Genomic DNA, 22,765 nt, shown 5'->3' on the forward strand with positions numbered 1-22,765 from the left:
TTCAACTGAGACACCCTGTATAATGTTGAAATATAATGTCTAAATGTAATGTTGAAATAACAAGCACTATCTGACAGTTAATTTTTGGCAATATCGTAAAAATTACATTGAATTAATTTCGTTTAAAATAAATGTCACGTGAAATAACTGATAAACTCGTTTTTTTTTTTAATTTTGATTTAGACCACTTTCATCATTATGGGCACATACGACATTTTCAAAGATGGTTCTGGATCGTTCCAAAAACTGAAATAAATCTTTATTCAATCGCTACATCTGGCAATCAATGCAGACAATTCTACAAGAAATTTCATAAAATCAGAAACGGAACATCAAACCCATATCCTCCCACACGTTCCAATTAGCGATTGGATTGGAAGTCGAAAGACAGATTCGTCCGGGATTTCCATAGGGATAACTGACAATGCACTTACCTCAGATGGTTTCCAGCATCGTTCCACAGTCCCCAGTTTGAAACGTACGAAGAAATAGCTCGACGAACGTGTTCCGATGCCGTTGCGCTGGTTCGAATGGTTCCGCGGTTCACCAGGAAAGAATTACGACTAAACAGAGGCACCGTAGACCGCGAGACGGAAATAAAGCCTGGGATCGGAACCATCGAGAGCGCACGGGCCCCTTTCGCTGAATTCCGATGACAATGGATAAGCGGAATAGTACTGGTTTCCACGGAAATAGGGTGGCTCGGCGAGCTCGAATTCATTTCGGCTCGAATTCGACGGATACCCCTTTTGTTTTCGATGGGGAACGAGTCGGTCGATCCATGGCTGACTCGATTCTCCATGATCGAAGTCCTCGATCCTTGACGGGAACGCCGCATACTGCTGTGAAACTATTTCCCACGACAATGGTATTTCGTTCGAACTACTGCGAGAAATAATATTCCGATGCAATGTTCCATTATTGCGAATGCACCCTTAATCCTCGTTGTGATATATCGTCTTTGATCACTAGACTGCGGATTCTTATGCAGAATAAAAATTATATCTGCATCAGTTGCAAGAACTTCTTTTTCTAATGTTTAACTTTTAATTACTCGCATACAGTACTTGCAATCTCAAAACATTAAATTTTAGCGTTTCAAGAGTAAACAAAGCTGCCGTCTACAGTAGCAAATATTCATTTTGCGTTGAAGTAGGTATTTTCTTGAATAAACTTTACGTTCCAGAGTCATATCAAGTTTCATGTAATAAAGAAATAAATACATCCAGGGACCAAAAATAACAGTTATTCTAAAATTTTCTACGATAAAAATCATTAATAAAAAGTTGATTATTATTGAAATTTAAGATGATGTACACAAAATATAAAGAAGAAAATTCGAAGAACAAAATGATTTAAAAATATCGATTTTTACACGTTTTGGTTACAAATAACAGTTATTAGTGTCGAAAAAATTAGATCCTACTCGATAATTGTTATCGATGAAGAAAAACTGTTTCGATTGCTCAAAGCAGTTATCAATGAGAGAAATTTGTTTCGATCGCGCTTATAGCAGTTATCAATGAGAGAAGTTCATTTCGATCACTCATAACATAACAGTTATCGATGAGAGAAATTTATTTCAATCACTCATAACAGTTATCGATGAGAGAAACTTATTTCAATCGCTCATAACTAGACTGCGGATTTTATGGATTTATGACAAAAACGAGTGGGTGTAATTTAAACATTAAAGATATCAGAAAAATTTGAAAATACATTTATATTATTTTCAAAACCTATTGAACATATTAAGAGAGAAAATAAATTTCTACGTCACTCCGATTTGTTGCAATCAAGGTGGATAATTTTTATTTTGCATAAAGATCCGCTGTCTACTAGTAACAGTTATCGATGATCGAATATCTTTTCACTTGTTCATGATAATTACTGATGAGAGAATTCATTTTGGTTGCTTATTTAATTATCCAGTTGTCTACTCTTTTTGGATGGAGCAAGCCTGTCAAATTCATTGAGAAGGTTTCGTACAACAAGACGAATCAACAGACCATAAGAACAACACAAAATCTGTTTTTGTTTGTCACATTAAATTTTGGTTGCAACACTTAATTTTACGAATAAAAAATTTATGGAATAATTGATTGTCTACCATTTGAATGGTGTACTATTTAATCATATTTATTACAAATTTCCTTCATCTGTTATGAGCGATCGAAATAAATTTATCTCATCGATAACTGTTATGTGAGCGATCGAAATAAATCTCTCTCATCTACAATTTAACTCTTATGAGTAACTGAAATAAACTTCTCCCATCGCGATAACCGTTATCAGTGATCGAAATAAATTTCTCTCATTGATAACTGTTATAAGTGATCGAAATGAATTTCTCTGAAATACTTGTTATTCCATGCTTACTGCGAAACGGCGGAGAAGGACGAAATGAGTCTGCGCTATTGTTCGTTTAATCCAGGTTTTATTATAAAATATATAGTAATGATAGATAACATTTATGCCACGTCGAATATTTACGTACTATATGTATACGCAGTATGTACAGTCGTTGAAGATTTACCGAAGTGAAAGGACACGGAAGAGCGCGGACAAGTTCCGTTGTCGACGCTCGCGACAGTCGCGTCGCTTTCGACGGGGTTCGTTTGCCTACAGAACCACGCCGATACTTTGGTGATCTGGAACTGCAATTTAGCTGTCCGTTCGCTGGAAAAGTCAACTTCCCAATTGCAACAATTATTGAATTTATACTGGCTCATAAATGTCAATTCTGTCTTCTTAAATGAAGATCGTTCTTCCACGTTGAAAGCTGGCAGTTCGAATTTCAAATGACAGTTTCTAATGTATTGAAAAATGCCACACAATTTTAAATTAATATATATTTATCGACGGTGCCAATAAAAGTGACTAGTTCGAGAGTTACACTTCTGATTATTCCGGAAAGCCAAGTTCCAGTTCCAGATCATCGTACAGCGTCCCGTTTCCACGGATATCATTAACAATTGTGCGTCGATAGTTCCCGCAATTATGCGAAACCAGCCTAGCACCGGTCCTCCGCATTCATTCTCGCTCGATTCGCTTCTAGAGACGACTTCCGTTGCGCAAAACGCATCCGGAAGCAGAACGGCGATCAACAAACCGTCCACGCACTTTGAATCGCGATCGAATGCTATACCATAACGAAATCAATCGGTGAACGACCGTACACGAAGTACCAATCAAATTTTACAGGTATTACCAGTAGAATTGAAATTCTTCTGAAGTTTTATTTTCCAGACACTGATGGCACAAGTGCATGTAATCGTCGATCTAACGACGACGTAAAAACGTGTACACATTCGTGTTACATCGAGCGGTGAAAATGTCCTGGGAAAACCGATAGATTCGCTGGGAACGCAGAAAATTGATAGAAAATCGGTTCGCGGTTGATTTCATAGGTACTTCGCACACAGTCGTTTTCCACGACGAGCTCGATCCTCCGCGGGAGGGTCTCGGATCGTCGATCTCGTTCCCAATCTCGTTCGATTCGCACTCCGAGATCATTCTCCCTACGTTCGCTTCGTGTTTATGGACACTCGACGCAATCGCAGGTCACGACACCGACGTCAGTTGATTTATTAAACACTGTGGTCGCGACACGGAGGCGATACGACCAGCATCGTCGTCGAGGCAACGGTTCTGCATTCTTTTTTTTTTCGCGCAATCCGAGGGTGCAGCAATTTCCATGCAAATGAGGTGGGAAGGGTCGAGAAACGGTTACAAATTCCCCATCGCGTCGAATCGAACTGCTACGAAAAACCGATCGTGGCTTCGCGTTTCTTCGGCCTCGTGGAAAATCAGTTTATTTGCTCCTATCGGACTTTGTACGTATATCTACAAAATTTCATATTGTCGCAGTTCTTTCTTCGAAAGGTATTCGCTAGAATTCAATGGCGTCGTGTTTTCCCGAAGAAAATCATTTTTGAGAATTTATCGTGGAAACGTATTTTTGTATTTATTAAGATGACCTGTTTTTGCAAGATTTCATCGATCCCAGAGAACATAGTTCGTCATGCCCGAAAATTTCGAAGCGATTTTTCGAGAGATCGAGGGAAATCGCTGGGAGCGAGGCCGCGTAAAGAAAAACCGGGTCCGAGACTGGTTAAATCGAATTCCGGGAGTTCGCTTCCGCTACCACCGAAACTACAGCTCGGAATGGACCGATCGATTTTCATTCGACGGCAAAACATTTTCCAGCGGAAAAACGGGAGACGAGAGAGATAGGGAGGAGAAACGGAGGAAAGTCGATCGTAATAATTTTCTCGGCGTTTACGTGCACGCTGTGATTCCGAGACGTAAGCGACGGTACACGGGGAGAAAAGAAATGCGAGAGACCAAAAAATCGCGGAGCACGGATTCGATTCGACTGGGATCGAATCGGGTCGAGGAAACGGACGAGTACTTGGTCCGATTGTTTCACGCCATGAATCCTCTTTTACACCGGTTACTTAAATCCCCAACGGTAAATCTCGGTGTCCCCGAGACTCGATTTCCTCCGGGAAAACTTTCGTACTGTGGTCCCAAAACGAGATTTACCTGTGCACAATCAATATACGTGAAGATGTCTTAATGTTTGTTAATCTCAATTCGTCATTCAGACATTTGAGATGTTTGTTAATCTCAATTCGTCATTCAGACATTTGAGATGTTTGTTAATCTCAATTCGTCATTCAGACATTTGAGATGTTTGTTAACCTCAATTCGTCATTCAGACAGTTGAGGTGTTTGTTAATCTGAATTCGTGAGTGAGACATTTGAGATGTGTTTGTTAATCTGAATTCGTCAGTGAGACATTTGAGATGTGTTTGTTAATCTGAATTCGTCAGTGAGACATTCGAGATGTTTGTTCATCTCAATTCGTCATCTTAAAAATACGCGCGACCCGGATATCGAAAAGTGCAACAGGCAGAACGCGTTCTCTCCGTCAACTGTTGACGACGCAGATCTGTGTACCTCGTCCGTTTCATAGCTCGCTAAAAGTTCACGGGCTTTACTTGACGGTGTCTAAGACAGGATTTTGACTGTAACGTTTATGGTCGAACGATAAAAGTAATAAGAGCGACCATAAAAGATGCTCAGGAACATCTTCCTTTGGCGTGAGCAGTAATAAAAAGACCGGGTTTATCCGCCCATTAATTTGTCTATATCCGTCGTTAATGAGTTTACGGGTCCATAATGCGATTGATGATAATGGCGAATGAACTGTAACGTTTGGTTATCCAGAAACATTTTCTCCACCATTTCTGAGCAACAGGAACGAAACAGAAATTTTCATACAGTCGAAGAAGAGTACAATTATTGAAGTTGAAGTAGAAAAAATTGTTATAGTCTTCATTCTTCTTTTCCAAAGAAGGAAAAGATCAGGATAAAACCAGCAAAATCTACAAGAATTTTCTGCTCGTCGAAAGATAAAATCAGTGTTGAACAATAACGTGTAAAGTAATGTCTGGTCTTTGCAAATGAATTTTATATGAAGGATTTAGCAGCTCGATCTAAATGCACCATAATCTCCAGGTGCAGCGTTCCGCATCGCTCGAAAGCGTGCACAGGACTTTCCCTCTGGATCTTTTTGGCCGTTTTTCTGCGTCCCTCCGTCACGGTGAATTTTCATTCGCGCGTTACATTCTTTTTTCGGTGTCGATCCGACAGCGGAGCTCGTCGAACCGCGACCAATTCAACGATGTCGCGCGACGCCGACGCCGACGCGTCGAAATCGATTCGCGAGAAACCGGTGGTGCGTGCAACCAGAACGAACCCTTTGGCTGTTGTTCGAACAGCGCGAATTTAGTCCGAACAATGCGATTTCATTCGCGAGGGTTTCCCTTTCAACGTTTTTCCGGGAACCGAGTCCCAAGAGTCGCCGCGCCCTTACAGCGTTCTCGCGTCGTCCGATGCGAGTCGTTCGATTGACGAACGAATCTTGACCTGGTACCGCCCAATTAGGGGAGCGCGGGAACCCGAAAGAATCGGGTTTCCCTAAAATTCCGAATTTCCCGTAGGAAATCCCATTCGAGAATGTTATTGCACAAACTCCCCCAAAAAATCGCCCGAAATCAAAGCGACTAATCTCTGCAATCAGAACCGTAAACTTTAAATGATTACAAATTCCATTTAACGTTGCGTTTGATAAGAGAAGTCGCATTCAACGCGAACAACATAAATTTTTATCTCCTACACACGAGCAACAGAAGATGCATCGAAACGCGCGCGGAAGCGTCAAAATGGCGCTTGCTGTACGCTTGAACGCTGCAACCAATTCAAAGTAATTAATGAATATTCGTTCGCGAAGTGCCATCATCGCTAGACCGTGGATTTGATGAATTTCTGATAAAAATGGCTCAGTCAAGCACACCGCGTTGTTACGTTGTCCTCGACTGATTAAAACCGTTCAAAGAGGACGTACACTTTCATTTAACATCTGTTCCATGCAATTGTTCTTTTGCAGAAAGATCCGCCAGCTAATGAGGTTTTCATCATTTTTATTTCCTGCACAGTTTCGAGTAACGACTGGGAACGAAGTGTGGATCGAAACGCACCGGTGTCTTTGATGCAATCTAGATTTACCATAAAAAGAGCAACGTTAAAATTGAAACCAGTACTCCCGCAAAATTCGCTGAAAACGGCTGCAGTGTAAACGCGTTAATTTCTCCGTGTCGCTTTCGCTCGGTAAATCGTCGGAAAATTTCTCGCGGTTCCTAGTGAGATGCGAATCGAGTCGCGGGAAATGATCGGAGAACCGTCCAGGCCGGTTAGGCTCGAGTTTCCATCCTAAGACAGTTTCCTCTCGCAACTCGGGCGAAACTGGCGTTCGAGTTTAAGTCCCTCGATAGGAATTAATCGAGGAGTCGTTATGCCAGAAGCGCGGGCGTTACGTCTAATTCGTAATTGAATCTATTATCCTCGCTACCAAGTCGAGAAACTCGTAACGCGAAACGATTCGATTCGGGGGGGGAGGGGAGGGGCGAGCCGATTCGATTCGATTCGCGAGTCGCGCGCGCACACGAGCAAAGAGGAAGAGCTCGACACGGTCGGTTAACGAATTAAACTCGACCCGGTTCGCGTTCCATCGTTCGACGATTATCGATGGCCAGATCCCGGAGACCGTTTTTTATCGAAGATGTTCCCTCCGGCGCGTGGAATTACAGCCGGAAATCGGTTCGCGATCGTCGGAACCGTTGAGTTTTAACCCCATAGTTTCCGAGTGCAATTTTTACTTTGCATCCAACCGTTTGTTTAAGTTTCAATCATGAATGGAACCATGAATTGACGCGTGAACTAGAGATCGTGGTTTTGTATTAATAACTAGACTGCGAATTTTATGCATTTATGACAGTACAGTTTAAAGCAGTGGACATATTAAAATGATTTAAGGACATCAGTGTAATAGTTTCAGCTTAATGAAGATTTTTTATGTAGCTCTCCTGTGTCTTGCAATGAACGCAAACATTTTTTATTTTGCATAAACATCCGCAGTCTATTAATAACACGCGTGCATACGTGGCGTTTTAAGTACACGTGTTAGTACGCATTAATGCATCCTCATTTTAATTCGTATAATTTTTAGAACATTGACTCACAAATTCTGCGGTTGTTCGTACAACAATAAATTCAAACATAATTTTTAACAATGGGATTAAATGAGATTGCCGAATCTTTCGGCAGACGTTCGAAATTTAATTACAACTCAAAGCCTGCAGTGAGAATTGTAGAGCCTGCAAGAAAATACTTAAACGTACTAGCAACAGCAGTTGCTCCGGAATGGTGTTTTCAAACAGCTAAGAACATTGTTATTCCACAAGAGATCGTTTGTTGTCAGAACATTAAAACATATCCGATTCTTCTCTAATAAACTGGAGAGAGTGGCTTTCAAATTAATTTTTGTATCTATTTTAAATACCCATATTTTGCTTCAGAAAATTAGTAACTGAATTGAAATGCGGATACGTTGACACACGTGTATTTAAGTATACCTGAAATTAAATTATCAATTAAAATTAAAGTATAAATTCCAGCGTGGACTGAAAAATGGGTTGAACTATGAATTGAAGTATAGATTGAAACTGTAACTCCCCAGATCGGCCAGCAGCCACGGCAGGGAAACTATGGTAGTGTTTGCTATGTTCTTTCCCGGAAGAATCCACCGGTAGCGTTCGTCTCGCATATTTATTTCTCCGAAAAGGAGACGAAATGTATCGTTGGCGACAATCTCATCCCGCTACGCTACACACGAAAACGTTCATCTATGAGTGGAGAAAGAGAGGATCATCGAGGATAGGAGAGATAGGAAAAAGGAGAGAGGAACCGGCCAGCCAGCCGGCCAGGAAGCACGGTCTGCAGATCGTCAGGATCAGCAGACGGTCACGAATGACAGAGTGGTCTTCTTCGGCGAAGCGTACGCGTCAATCGATTGCGAGTATCTCGATTGTCAAATGCGCAGCGGATCAGTGCGAGGGTTCGACGGTTTGTGTCGCGCGGCGCAGAAGCTCAGCCCGAAGCACAACATCAGCAACGCCACCGAGCTGATCAGCAAGTGGCTCGACCAGGACACCGAACACTTTCCTGAAACAGATCGACGTCGGAGTATTCGACCGAACGAATAGAAACTCGCTCACAGACTCGCCTAGAAAAACGTGAAATTCTCGAACGCGACAATTCAAGAATTCAGTAGACTGCGGATTTGATGCATTTGAAACAAAAAGTAAGGATGGGATTAAGTACCTCGCAAACAGGTTCGAACTTTGATTGATTGAATTCGAACTCTCTATAAGTACTTCGAAAAACAGAAATAGTACTCCTAAGTATACTCGAACCTTTGCCAGACAGTATGGAACCTTTTACAAATATTTTGGTAAACGGAAATAATACTTACAAATATATATTCGAATCTTGGTCGAACAGATTCGAAACTTTTATGAATATCGTACCGGAAATTCTCTGATTTTTCTAATCATTATATTTTTTACCTTTAAAATCAATTATGTTGTACTCTAATGATCAAGACCAGGGGTTAATGAACGCGAGAAAATAAATCAAATTAATAATAGAAAAGTGTTGAACCTGTTTGGTTTGTTGCTCTATGAGTAGAATTACCCGTGTAAATATCTTCGAGTTTGCTACCTGGTCCACATAAGGCCAAATAATTAAATTACGACGACAAAAATAGACATACAAATTTTCTGTGAACTAATGACAAATACCATCATAACGTACTCTAAGATACAACCCACAATGTAGCGTGAGAATTTTTTTGTTAACGCAACACAGTAGTTGGTGCGCGTGTGCAAAGTGAAGTTAATTGCGCCAGAATTGTTGTTCATCCTATTTTCTTCAATTTAAATTCGCCAAGTTTTCTACATGGATATTGAAACGTCAGGTGTGTACTTTCATCTGCAATTATTGTTAACACAAAGGTAAGTTGTACATACTGTTAATATACTACGTTCTATGAAATACTATTTTTGTTGAGAAAATATTTATATGCTTACTTTAGCTAGAGTTATACAGAAAGTTCCGAATAGTACACCGATTTTTTTTACTAGTTCGAAAAAATGTCTTATAACTAATAGAAAAAATAAAAAAATGAGTCCCATTCTTTGACCATTCGATCAATAGAGCAGATTGTTCACAGGTAGTAAACGCTAAGATTGCCTACTTTCTGTAGCAATGGTAATGAGAGCAACGATGATCAGGAGCTTGATGATGATGATGATGATGGCGATAACAATGAGGATATAGAATAATATTCTTATTTGATATTATATCTCACTAATCAAACTACAGAAATAATTTAGTGTGAAATTGTTTTTCTTTTAATTAGAATACTATGAACCCTTGACCCCAATTAACCCTAAGTAGCTACTTTTCCGAAGATTAAGTAGTCTTCTTATAAGCATTTCTATATAACCAAAATAACAAATAAAATCTTATTTTATATTTTTGTCGTCGTAAATTGTTAATTTGACCTTATGTGCGGTTCGCCGAGAGCCTACAAAACGGTCTGGCCGTTTCCAAAAAAAGTTTGCCGACCCTGATCCAGACAATGGAACAGTACTCACCGAGATTGTACACGTTAGCACCCTTCCCGCAGGACTCCCGCACTTCTCTGTTGTCCCATCCTATGGGATACATCACCAGGCCACCGCATATCATCGCTGCTGTAACGAGAAAATGACAGCGCCGTTGTCGGCGGTTTAAATCTCGTGCCTTCATATTCTCAGATGTTCGCGTCTCTAAAACCCCGTTCAGACGCGGCGGAAACCGCGCGGATTTTATTTACATTAGCGTCTTCGTATTCGTTCTCACACGTGTCCGCACGGTTGAACAAACGAAAACAAAAATTGTCTTCATATTCGTTCGCAAAAATACCCTTACTTTTAGTTTGTAGAGGTCACTTGCCCTGTATACTTTGGTTTTGTTTGTACCTAATGTTGTAATAAATCTCCGATGCGATTTACTCAACAAAAAAAATATTCGTTCGTACGTGTTCGCGCGGACCAAAAATCCAAAACAAAAATTGCGCGGTTTCCGCCGTGTTTGAACGAACTCTAATAGTCCCGTTCATAAATTGAAACGTCTAGGAATTGTACAGTATGTCCAGGAAATATGCGAGCTGACAAAAACATGTATATTTAAAAAAATAAGAGACATCAATTACGTGTTTTACATTTCCCGGCTAGAAACGATCGAGAGAAAGACTAATATCGCGGTTTTGTCCGAGAAATTCGATCGCGAGAATCGTGGACAGAGGTCCAGAGCGAGGGGGATGAACGCTGTTATGTTTTCCAAGCTAATAAATAAATTAGACTCGTCACGCGGTTTCCCGTGAGTTCGTTAATAACAGCGGCGAAGGAGAACCGAGCTCGGTGAAAACCTATTTTAAAAGCGATAACCCCGGAGCGTCGCGTCGCGTCGCGTCGAGCGCCGAGCGACAAGCGACAAGAGACGAACGACGAACGACGCCGGAGAAAATGGAACGTGTCAACGTTTGAAAGAAGAATGATATTCGAGTAATATCCATTTTCTTTGTGGACTGTTTGCTGTCTAGCTGCTCCCACGACGCGACGTGCGATGCGAAACGATGCGAACAGACTCGTTCCCTATCCATTGCTTCGCAAACACCAGACGTTCCTATTAAAGCTTTCCGCTCGTCCTACGGATCTCAAAAGTTTTAACGACGTCCCACATTCTATAGAGACAGCCGATTGGTCGCACACGCTAATTTTACCGTATTCAATCGATTCCTAATCGCAATCGACGATACGCGCTCAAACTCTCTGTTCTGAAAAACCTTCAGCCTTTAATGAACTTCTGAATCAATTGCCATACGAATTAATCAGAAAACTTCATTCTTTCAACCCTCCATACCACGGGATTTAATTAAAAATTTAGTTACGATTTATTGGATTGCTTTGACATAATTAGCTAATACTAGAACCACCGAGCACCAACGGGAACATTTTTTTACCATTTTGAATAAGTTTCATGACGTTTTGTTTTATGATCTTTTCTCTCGTGGAGTTTCTGTTATTTATTAGCAGAAAATTGAATTACATGACTTTTTATAATTTCATTTGAAATGAAATTTACACCGCGTAGGAAATGTTGACGAAAGCGAAAAATGGTAATCCGACACGAAAAACGAAATTATTTTCCGAACGACCTGATAATAATGACAAAATTGCATTTGTTTAAATATTCGTATAAGTTTTGTTTAAATATATACTTCGATAGAGAAGTTCGCTAAAGAAATTTCTCAGAAAGGCATATTTATAATTTGAATATTTCTAAAAGAACGAAACAAGAGCAAGTCCAAGAATTTCATATTTATAATTGGAACCGTGAAAAACTGTATATTTTATACATTTGAAAATGTGAGAATTTAAAGACAGTCTTTGAGACTACACATCACCGTCAATCTTACCAGCCCATTCTGTTTACTTTTCCCAGTACGTAAGACTTTGATGTATGGCTCAGTTCTTTCATATTGAAAATAGTTTGAAAAACCCTTTCGCTACAGTGAAGGATCAACTGAATCGCTGAAATCAGCGGATGAGAGTTAAACCGCAGCTTTTATCAATTAATATAAAACTGCAGCGCTTCGTGCGCACAAATGCGTCGATCGGCTTTGTTTGGCGTGTTTGTGATTATTCGCTTTTACGATCGCACGATATCGAAACATTCTACACGTCCACAGCACGATTCGCGAGTGGTTGTCCGTGACACTTGAATTTTCGTTGGTTTTTTGGGAAATCGACGGGCGGCGCGGGAATAAAACGCGTAAGGACAAAGAATTCGCAAACAGAGATCGTAAAGAATAACAACGAAGTGAAAAAATTGAATTGACCATTTTAATGAATACTGGAAAGTTGAAATTTCAAAATATTTGTGTTTCGCTCCTATTTCTTGCAAAAAACGTAACGTTCACTTTATGTGTAAAAATTTTGTTTTAAACGAATCCTTCTAACATTTCGAAAAACCTCAAGTCGTTTGGTTCAATTTTTAAAAAATTGTTATTAGACAGCGGATCTTTAGGCAAAATAACAATTTTCCGCTTGAATTGTAACAAGCTGGAATGAAATAGAAATGTATTTTCAACAATATTTATTATTCCAAGAGTATTTTCAAATTCTTCTAATGTTTTCACCGTTTCAAATTGCATCTACCCATTTTTGTAATAAATGCATAAAATGCGCTGTCCAGTTATTATCCATGTTGTGACCGACGTTGGAGTCGACGTGTTAAAAAACGAAACATGGGACAGGTTTGATACTCACCAGCGAGCAACTGCAGTCCACCGAGCACTCTCGTGTGCCTCGGCGTTTTCAAAATATGCGGCAGAAAGCTGGAAGCAGCTGCCAACAAGGTGAGAGCACCGATCACAGCGATCGCCACGCCGATTCCCATCGTGACAGTGCTCGCCTGCCACCAGGCGCTTGGTATGTCCCAGAAACTGGAATCAAACCCGGAGAGAGTGGCTTTAAAACGGGGTCCCGTTCATGGGATTCCGCGAATAATTGAATGTCGCTCGCGTACCGAACACACCCTCCAAGGGGGAAACGTAACTCGTAACTCGCAACTCGAAATTAAATCGAAACTCCATTATGGAACACATCCGGACCGTTTGGGCCGCTCGTTAATTCCATTTCCCCCTTTCGCCAACTATCTGCAAACTCGAAATCTAAGAACTATCTCTTTAATGTTTCTTTTGAGATTAAATTCTGTCCGAGAGAATTCTCATAAGTAAGTAGATGAAATTAATTACGTGCTCCATAAAATTATAGTGTTTCTTATATGTTCTAAATAAGTTGAACGGTAAACCTTACGTTTAGGGGAGGCAGCTACGATGACCTTGACCTTGACATATGTTATTGAGGACAACATTCTGAACAACTTTTGTCATTACAACTACCCGGCGCTCGCTCTTAGTTTTCGAGATATTTGCGAAAAACTATTGCAAATACTGTATTGAATTTTACGTATTCCCTCATGCTCCGTGGCAACGTAAGCAGTTCCGGGGCGCATCTGTTTATTTTCTGTTTATAAACACATTGTGGGGATCAGAACAGAGTGTCACTCTATATAGGGTGAGCTTTCAATTTTGAAAGACTACTTCTGGATTTTCGCATGCGTGGTCGGGCCGTCGGGCCGGCCGGCCCTCTCCGCCCCCCACCGCCTAACCCTAACTAATTCTGATCGCATAATTTTTGCATTCTATATAGCCTTCATACAGAATTTGAACCAGTCATGAAAAAATCATGCAATCAGAATTAGTTAGGGTTAGGTGGCGGGGGGGGGGCGGAGAGGGCCGGCCCGACCACGCCTACGAAATTGTGAATATTTCGAAAACTATCTATCTCAAAATGAGAATTTTATTCAGCATTTAAATGGTGTAATGGATACATAGAATTCATTATTTCGAAAAAAGCACCAATGCGTTTATCAAAATTGTACGTTCTTTTAAATAAAAATTCGGCAATATAATTAGTATAATGATAGTCACGCGTATGCCATAGCGAGGAATGCTGGCTCTCAGATCTCTCCACAATCTTTCAATATTTTGTATATGAACTCCAGTTTGAGGATCAACAAAATTAGACGAATGATTCACTGTTTTATGTATATAATTTTCATTCGCCAGATGTTTATTTATCTAAGGTGTAGCTCATTCGAAACTATGGCAGCCTTATGTTGCCACGGACCGTGGAAGAATACGTAAAATTCAATACAGTATTAGCAATAGTTTTTTCCCAAATATCTCGAAAACTAAGAGCGAGCGCCGGGTAGTTGTAATGACAAAAGTTGTTTAGAATGTTGTCCTCGACAACATATGTCAAGGTCAAGGTCATCGGAGCTGCCTCCCCTAAACGTAAGTTTTACCGTGGATAAAATGAATCACGCGCGTGTTGAATAAAATTATAGTGTTCCTAATCTGTTCAAAATATGATCTGATAAATCAACACCACCACATCATTCCAAGGCAAGCGGTTGTACTAAAAAGCTCCAAAAGCGAAAACTACGTTACGGTGGATACTAATACTTTACAATAAGATCATAATAACCAAGTGTATCCGAAATTTCAAATCATTTTAAAAAAAGTTTACCCAACTTCGATTTCACCAATCCAAATCCTCAATTACCCGAACCGAAGCCGGTGAATGCAGGTAGGTTTGAAACTGCGTTGTATCTCAATTCTAATCTTTAAATTAAACTATTCATCTTTCAAACGTCCACCTTAGGACGTAACATCTAAATGAAAAGTCGAAATCTAAGAACCATCCCTTCAATGTTCCTTTTCAAATCTAATTCTCCTGTGAGAATTCTCATACACGCATACAATGAAATTATAGTGTTCCTCGTCTGTTCCAAATAAGTTGAAAGAACGACCTATTGGACCATAAACGAACTACATAATTTTATAACAAGTTCTGAATGAAAAGAGAGAGAGAGAGCCGCGCAAAGGGTTGAAGCAAAGGAAAAATTTTATGGCGAGTATTTCGACGAAACTTGTCGCTGTGCGTCGTCCAGAATATGGAAGGGTTTCCATGTTTACGCGGTGTGGAGGATCGCGGCGACACAAAGACCGTTTCCGTGTTCCCGGCGTTCGTTGCTCCACATTCCATTAGAACGGTCGAAAGCGGCTCGAAGCGGGCCGAAGCGGGTGGAAACGGATAGAAGCGAGTACACACGTATACATGAAAGCGCGCGCACATGCATCGTGTATACGGGTCGCGCGAAAAAAGCGGCCGTGCATCGCGGAAACGGCTCCGAACTACTTTTAATTAACGAGCTTCGAACGAAATTCGAGCGAATGGGAAAATCCGGTCGCCCACCGACGTCCGCGTTTCCGATTACACGAGTCGCGTCCCGTCGATACAAGCTCGAATCGAGACTTTCCGAACATCGTTTCCCGGTGTGACGCTTCGGTCAGGTCGCAGCAAATATCTGGTAACTTTGTGCCATCGCCTATTGCTGATGCTGATGCTATTGCTGATGCTGATGCTTGCGGGACCATTACCGGGCCATTAGAAGAATACGATGTGTCGAGACGCTCTTCGAGAGCCATCGCGATTCCTCACCGATTCCCGCGGAGAGTCGCCTAGTGCGAAACCGTGTTCCAGAATGAAAATATCGAATTACGATGCTTCGTGCACTGTACAGGAGGCTCATAGTGTGCGAGATGGGAATGATTGTTGTTTAGATGGTGGGTGAGCGACCTCTCTTGCTATTGTGTGGCTCGATTTATTTACCAATTTTTTAAAATGCATTTTTCAAGCTACTTCTCATGTAACTATCTTAGTCTTTGCGAAAATGAAAATACCGAATTGCGATGCTTGGTGCACTGTGTAGGAGGCTCATAATGCACGAGATGGGTACGTTTGCTGTTTAGATGGTGGATTGGGGACCTCTCTTGCTACTGTGTGGCTCGATTTATTAGGTGTGCAAATAAGTTCTTTCCCCTTTTTCTCCAAATTAAAGATTTTATTACATTTTACGTACATAAAATGTAATAAAATCTTGTCTGGTGACCCCCAATCTCTTTCTGCCAATTCTCCTTGCGTCTGGATTTTCGTTGAGCAATTCCTCTAACTCACCGTCACCAAACTTTCTCGGCGCACCTGAAGGATCGTCGTCTTCCAAATTAAAATTACCGGTTTTAAATCTTTGGTACCACTTTCGCATTTGCACAAACCATTTCAGTAGCTTCAACAGCTGATTTCCTAAGCTGAAATGCAAAGAATAAGTAGTGGCGCAAATGATGCTTCTCGCACCCCATATTGCTTGAAATTGTTGCATAGGACTTGAAACTTTTAGAGTGCTCGTCGTGACGCTTCATAAAACTAAAAGAACGCTCTTTCAGATGGCGCCAAAAGCGGGACAGAAGTTATGATCGTAGAAAAAAGGGGGAAGGAACTTATTTGCACACCTAATATTTACCAATTTTTTAAAATGCATTTTTCAAGCTACGTCTCATGTAACTTCTTAGTCTTCGCGAAAATGAAGAAGATCGATTACTTGTCTAGGGGAACCACTTCTGCTATTGCGCAGTTGATAGTGTTTAGAAACAATCGCAGATGTATTTAACAGAATTGTTTAGAATAATTCTTCTCAATGATGAAAATTTGCAGACTTTTGTCCAGAAAGCAAGTTATCCCCGCTTGCAACATGTGCGTCTTATTTTCGCGACCAAATTATCCGACCTCGTAACCATTCCCTGCGACGACGAAATTTCGTCTGTTGGCTTAAAGAGGACAGGTGCCTCTTCGAAAATCAAGTTTTTTATCGCAAATTTCCATAAATTAATGTTTCAGAGACCACGAGGTCTGCCTCGAAGAACAAACTGATTTTTAATGCAACAAGCTAATAAAAAAGTTAGTGAACTGCTGTACTATGTATTCTGAAAATAATTAAATTAACTTTGAAAATCCCGAGTCCATTACTAAGTAAAACATACGTGTTCAAACTTCGACTGCACACTTTTTCTATAATACACTCTTCGAAACGAAACTGTACAATAACTCGAGCGCCGATCAATCAATTTGCTGGAAACTTCGCAGACAGGTTCTTAATTAGACTCCACATAAACTAACGAAGTTAACAATATCTTTATTTTAAGACTTGCAGGATTCCTCTTTTACAAGTCCTCCAACCCTTTGCAGTCGGAGCTATTTTAACTCGGAAATTAGACATTTCTTCCGGCCTAGAATAATTCCATTGGTAGTTAATTGGTTAGTTAATAATTTCATTATTTAACCCCTTGCCCTACAATACCGTGTCAGACTCGTGATGAAGATTCTGAACAGGGTCTAATAAATACGTATGTTATTAATTTCCCTTAAGCCGAGATGAAATTCTATTTTGGCTTTGTTAATGTATATAGTTAATGGCGAACATGTAGGCATACAATAGATATAAATTTTCTTCCTTCTTAGTAAATTACAAACTACAAAAAAAATTCTAATCACTGAAACCGTAAAATAAATCGTAGAGCAAGGGGTCGATTATGTAAACAATATTGTGAACAATGGTACAGCAATTTGCAGTGGTAACTCCGAGTCACCCCTCGACTGCAAAAGGTTAACAGCTTGACAGCACTATAATCTTTTGAGTTAACTTGATTTCACCATTACCATTACTCAAGGTATTACCCATTTAGCATGCTAAATAAAAGTTCAAATAAAGCTAAACACCAGCAACAGTGTTCAACTCCGTGTTTCCTGTGTATCGGCTTTTAAATTTGATTCTCCAGCTCACCCATACAGCGGGCAGTATTTACGAGAATTTCGTGCGCGTCGGAGAACAACTGCGTTCCATTCAACGCTATTCACACGGAGTACCGTTCAAACAAACTGCGATAATTCGATAATATATATGTATGTATTCGCGCGAGGAAAGTGTGTTTCCTTCTTTGTTTGCCGCGCTGCAGTTCACTGTGATCGTGCCGCGTACAGCACGTTGTTTGCTATAATAATAATAATAATAATGATAATAATTTATTAACGGTAGTCTCCTGATGCCTGGGAGAAGTAATTAACAAGAAAGTACCGGAAATACTGTGGCGCTTATAATAAAAGCAAACATGAAAGGAAAATCTGAATGGAATAAAATAACCAATAAAATCATCAGTCCATATTGAGTTTGCAGCCGACGATGGAAAGCCACTTGTTTGTTTAATGCTCGTGTATCAGCAAAAATGTTGCTGCGACGCCAGGTAACGTTATAATCACTGCTTCTATAGATGCCACTCGTACATTTTTATTCCTCGAGCGTAAATTCATTCCAATGTGGACATACCGGCAATATCAATACTCTTTCTACTAGGAAATGATTAATACTAATAATACTGATATATAATAAAATAAGTAGATTGCGGATTTGATGTGTTTATGGAAAAATTGAGCGGACGAAATTTTTAAAACAGTCACGTGATTACCACCTTCTAAGTTTTCACTACAAGCACAGATAAAAAATTAAAAAATCCTGACCTTCACTTTTACCTTCTCAATTGCGCGATCAATAACAATAAAAAAAAATTATTCACACATTAGCTAGTAAACTAATGCTTCTAACGTCTCAAAAGACTCAAGCTGTGGGGATAAATTTTGAAAACTTTATTCATTTTTAAAAGCTATACGAATACTTTGTGCCCCACTGTATATTACACAGTATGTCCGGAAAGTAACGGAACTTTTTAAATAACAAAAAACAATTAGTTATTTTGCCGAAATCATTCCTCTTTATTCAAAATACATCCCTTCCGCATCAAGTCACCGCTGGACACGTTCAAGCAATGCCAGCATAGATTTTTTAATTTAATTTTGCGGAATCGCCTCAATGACCTCCGTCACGGCACTTTGGACTTGTCATAACATTGTCATAAAACGTTCCTTTCATGGCCAGTTTGAGTTTTGGGAACAGGAAATAGCCACACGGTGATAAATCAGACGAATACGGAGGATGTTGGAGCACACAGATTTGTTTTTTCGTCAAAAATTCACGAACAATGATGGTCCTGTGAGACGGTACATTATTGCGCAACACCAACCAACTTCGCGGCGCTCGATATTCGGGCCTCTCTCATTCGAACGATTCTCTTCCACAAAACCGAGATTGGGTAGACTATAATCGTCTAAATTTTAAAAAATACTGGTGACTTTCATATAATTGTACGCACCTTAAAGAACTGTATAATCGCAGAATCTCTAATAGGCTGCATTTGAAATAATTTATATGCATTTAGCATTCAGTATTCTTTAATGAAAAATTGACGGATAAGCCCTTTATATATACTCTTTGTACACAATTCTAGTCTATAAGTTATAGTATTAAGTTATTTATTTTCATTTTTTTTTAGTAGTTATCAAGAATGTCTGAGGGTTTTCGCATTGCATTCAGAGCATGCGTTTTCCACAAAACTCATATATGTATGTACTATAGAACTAACCAAATCCTGTTATAAATATTTATATGTTTAAACCAATTCTTATGTAATAATATTGTTTATCTTGGAGTATTGTATACGTACAATCAACTAAATACTAAACACAATAGCGAATGGTCTTCTTTCAGTATGTTTATCAAGGTATCAATTAATTATGTAATATAATGTACAATTATAAACCAATAAACATATTTATAAAAAAAGAAAATTCTCTTCCACAAACGCTCCATATAACACCCAGATAATATTCACCATTGACATTTTGAATCTGTGGAACGAATTCCCGATCATTTCACGCAATTTTTCCACCAACTCGTCGCGATTTTTCTTTTTTGGCCGGCCTGGATTTGGATCGTCTTCCAAAGTATCACGACCAGGGACCCTAACTGTTATAACCAAAAAGAAAAAAAGTCATGGAATATCACAAGTATTTCATCGACTAAAATCTTATTGGTTACAAATAAGGATTATAAGTAACCGAAAATTTTTTCTCTTGTTGGCAAATGTTAGCGTTGAGAGAAATTCATTTCGATCACTTATAACGGTTATCAATGAGAGGAATTTATTTCGATCGCGCGCTCATAACAGTTATCGATGAGAGAAGTTTTTTCGGTCGCTCATAACAGTTGTCGATGAGAAGAATTTATTTCGATCGCCCATAACAGTTATCGATGGAGAAATTTATTTCGATTTTTCATAACAGTTATCGGTACGAGAAATTTATTTCGATCGCTCATAACAATTATCGATGATAGAAATTTATTTCGATCGCTCGTAACAGTTATCAATTAGAGAAGTTATTGATGAAGGAAATTTGTAATAGTTATTATTAAATAGTACAACTTTTAAATGGTAGACAATCAATTATTTCATAAATTTTTTATCCATAAAATTAATTGCTACAATCAAAATTTAATGCGACAAACATGAGTTTTTCCAAATTTTCTCCTGACAAATTACAAAGCAAATCATCTAGCATTCATTTTAGAGCAGAAAAGGCTCGTTCAGCGCTAACCTGAGTTGCGGGCACAGCATGAATTATGCACGCTAGTTTTAATAAATACGGGAGTCTATATTTCTGATTTTCCCAGTAATCCATAATATTTTCGTCTATATCGATACGTTTTTTCCGATAGTTTTCAATTTCAACGTATGCCTTACTAATTTCGGGGCAACTCATATTGCCCAATTCATCGTCCGAGGAGGACGAATCCACTTCCATTGCTCTTATAGAATTTTGCAAGGAAATCCGTGTATGAGTGGAACAGAGTCGTCCGTGAACAAAGACAGTCAACAAACAGATTTTGTGTTGTTCTTATGGTCTGTTGATTCGTCTTGTTATAATGAAACTTCTCAATGAATTTTACAGGCTTATTCTATCCGAAAAAGAGTAGACGATTCAGTAATTAAATAAGCAACCAAAATGATCTTTCTCATCAATAATTATTATGTGAACAAGTGAAAAGAAATTCGATAATTGATAACTGTTATGAGCAATCGAAATAAATTACTCTCATTGATAACTGTTATGAGTGATCGAAATGAACTTCTCTCATCGATAACTGCTTTAAGCAATCGAAACATTTCTTCATCAATAACAGTTGTCAGGGAGGATCCAATTTTTTGGACAGTTATTAGTAACTGCTACTTACTTGTAACCAAAAAGTATAAAAATCGATATTTTGTTCTTCGAATTTTTTTCTTTATATTTTGTGTAGATTACCTTAAATATCAATAATTATCAACTTTTTATTAATGATTTTTATCGTAGAAAATTTTAGAATAACTGTTATTTTTGGTCCCTGATCACGGCCGTCCTTGAATCGCTTATATCATTCGAACACACGTGTACGGGATAAGCAACCATCACCATAAACTTTTCTCATCAATTCAAATGTTTCTTCAAATGTTTACCGAGCTTGAAACAAAATTTAATATTTGCTATTTGTTTCATCGTGTTTTTGTGACGAGGAGACTAAAGGTACTATCACTTTATGCGCTATCACTTGACAATCCGTTGATCGATTGCAGTGATCGTGGTCTTGTTTTGTAGAGGAAAGTTACATCTTTCAAGTTATGTTTTGTTTCAATAGACGGCGTTAGTAGTTTGCTTTAAATGAAAGAAATTCCGTTACTTTCCGGGCATATACTGTGTATTTCCAGCTGTAGAAAATTTTTGGAAGAAACAAGATATTTTTATTTGGCTCCTGATAATTCTGATCGATACAAACAACAAGGGTTAATTATTCAATAATCAAGGTTCACGATGCATTCGCTATCCATTCACAATGAAATTGCCGGAAGGGGCGAACGAGGGGTTAAAACAACGTTGACGCGCCGTTCCAAAACAAAGATTTACCTTTCCACGAGCGTGTCAATTTGTCAACTTCCGGCTAACTAAGAATCCAATCTGCGGTGCTCGGATTAAACCGCGCACGGTTTGAGAACACAGTGAAACGGCGTCGTGGTCGCGTTCCCGTTCGTAAGGCGCCACTCTTGGACGTAGTAACGAGGCCAGGGGAACTTAAAGCACGACTATACATAAGTACAGAGACCCCGGATACAGGAAGTTTCCAGGCTCGTGCTTATCGAGATGACTACAAATTTGATAGCGCCGGTCTCGAGGCGATGCGAGGCACGATCCTCGTCTGAAAGCGATCGAGGGAAAAGTTCGACCGTTACGTACGCGTATCTCCGATGGCGTCTCGAAGTCCCCATGGATCGAGATCCATCGCTGTGTCCTTACTTCTCGGACATTAACATCTTTATCTACCCTTGTTTAACCCGATGATCCCGATCATGGCCGCCGATCCGCTTCGAGCGAATTTAGAAAAGCAATTTTAGCTAATGCGCACCAGAGAACCACGTTTACTGGAATTTTGTAGGGTTTTCGGTATGATTTTTACAAATGAATTTCCTCAATGCGGATGAAATGACGATGGCATCACAATTTTTTATGAGAAAGATAGAAACTTTGTGCAAAAGTCCTTCTCTAACACCAAAATAAATATTTATTATGATTTTTACAAATGATATTCCTCAATGCGGATGCAATGATGATGGCATTAGTATTTTTTATGAGAAAGATATAAACTTTGTGCAAAATAAAAGCTGTATTCATCAATCGCAACAAGAGTGCAGTAGAGTCTTTCTCTCTCTCTAACATCAAAATAAATATTTATTCTGATTTTTGCAAATGATTTTCCTCAATGCGGATGCAATGACGATGGCATCAGAATTTTTTATGAGAAAGATATAAACTTTGTGCAAAAAAAAAACTGTATTCATCAACCGCAACAAGAGTGGAATAGAGGC

At 39.3% G+C, this 22,765-nt stretch overlaps 1 protein-coding gene across 1 annotated transcript in view; it reads right to left on the bottom strand.

The window, feature by feature from the left end:
* Positions 1–2,411: 2,411 nt before the first annotated feature.
* The window catches only part of LOC143209348 (LHFPL tetraspan subfamily member 6 protein), a 32,893-nt gene continuing 12,539 nt past the window's right edge, over positions 2,412–22,765 (bottom strand). Inside the window, exons 3-5 of the mRNA XM_076424839.1 lie at positions 12,786–12,961; positions 10,068–10,166; positions 2,412–8,571 (exon numbers count right to left, since the gene is read on the bottom strand). Of these exons, the coding sequence (XP_076280954.1) occupies positions 8,438–8,571; positions 10,068–10,166; positions 12,786–12,961 (409 nt within the window). The 3' untranslated portion in view covers positions 2,412–8,437. The remainder of the gene's footprint in view (positions 8,572–10,067; positions 10,167–12,785; positions 12,962–22,765) is intronic.

The sequence above is a fragment of the Lasioglossum baleicum genome, chromosome 6, assembly GCF_051020765.1.
Source record: "Lasioglossum baleicum chromosome 6, iyLasBale1, whole genome shotgun sequence".
NCBI lineage: Eukaryota > Metazoa > Arthropoda > Insecta > Hymenoptera > Halictidae > Lasioglossum > Lasioglossum baleicum.